The sequence below is a fragment of the Ailuropoda melanoleuca genome, unplaced genomic scaffold, assembly GCF_002007445.2.
Source record: "Ailuropoda melanoleuca isolate Jingjing unplaced genomic scaffold, ASM200744v2 unplaced-scaffold36843, whole genome shotgun sequence".
NCBI classification, from domain to species: Eukaryota; Metazoa; Chordata; class Mammalia; order Carnivora; family Ursidae; genus Ailuropoda; species Ailuropoda melanoleuca.
Genome location: NW_023208107.1, coordinates 1 through 535, shown reverse-complemented (window position 1 = coordinate 535; position 535 = coordinate 1). Strand labels below are relative to the sequence as shown.

The following is a 535-nucleotide window of genomic DNA, read 5'->3' as shown; positions in this document are numbered from 1 at the left end:
GCTCAGACAGGTCAGCAGCGGGAACCACTTTTTCTGCCAGGGAAACACGATAATTCTCCAGAAACAGAAGTTTCAGGCGGTCTCCAACCACGGGATCGTTGTTGATTACGTCACCAACAGACGTGATGAGTTTGATGATCATCTTTGCCATGTGGTAGCCGGGGGCAGCCTTTCCGCCAATCATAACGGTACGGGGCACAAATTGCTTGTTGGGCTCTTTCTTGATACGGTTGTACATGGTCATCACATGTAGGCAATTCAGCAGCTGTCGCTTGTACTCATGGATTCGCTTGACATGCACATCAAACATTGAGTTGGGGTTGATCTTCACTTTGTATTCCTTTTCCAGGTACACAGAGAACTTCAGTTTGTTCTCCTGCTTTACTTTGGCCACATCCCGGATGAAGGCTTCATCATTCACAAAATCCAGGAGTCGCTTCAGCTGGTCCAAGTCGGAGATGTAGTCCTCACCGATCCGCTCAGCAATGACCTCTGCAAGGCCCGGGTTGCACAGCACCAGCCAGCGCCGTGGGGT

At 50.5% G+C, this 535-nt stretch overlaps 1 protein-coding gene across 1 annotated transcript; it reads right to left on the bottom strand.

Annotated features, from left to right (window-relative positions):
• Window positions 1-4: 4 nt before the first annotated feature.
• LOC117798876 (glycogen phosphorylase, muscle form-like) lies at window positions 5-532 on the bottom strand (the record flags this gene model as incomplete). Its single annotated transcript, XM_034651334.1, has 1 exon — window positions 5-532. A coding segment is annotated over one exon (528 nt), but the record flags the coding sequence as incomplete, so codon positions are not given.
• Between the last annotated feature and the right edge of the window lie 3 nt (window positions 533-535).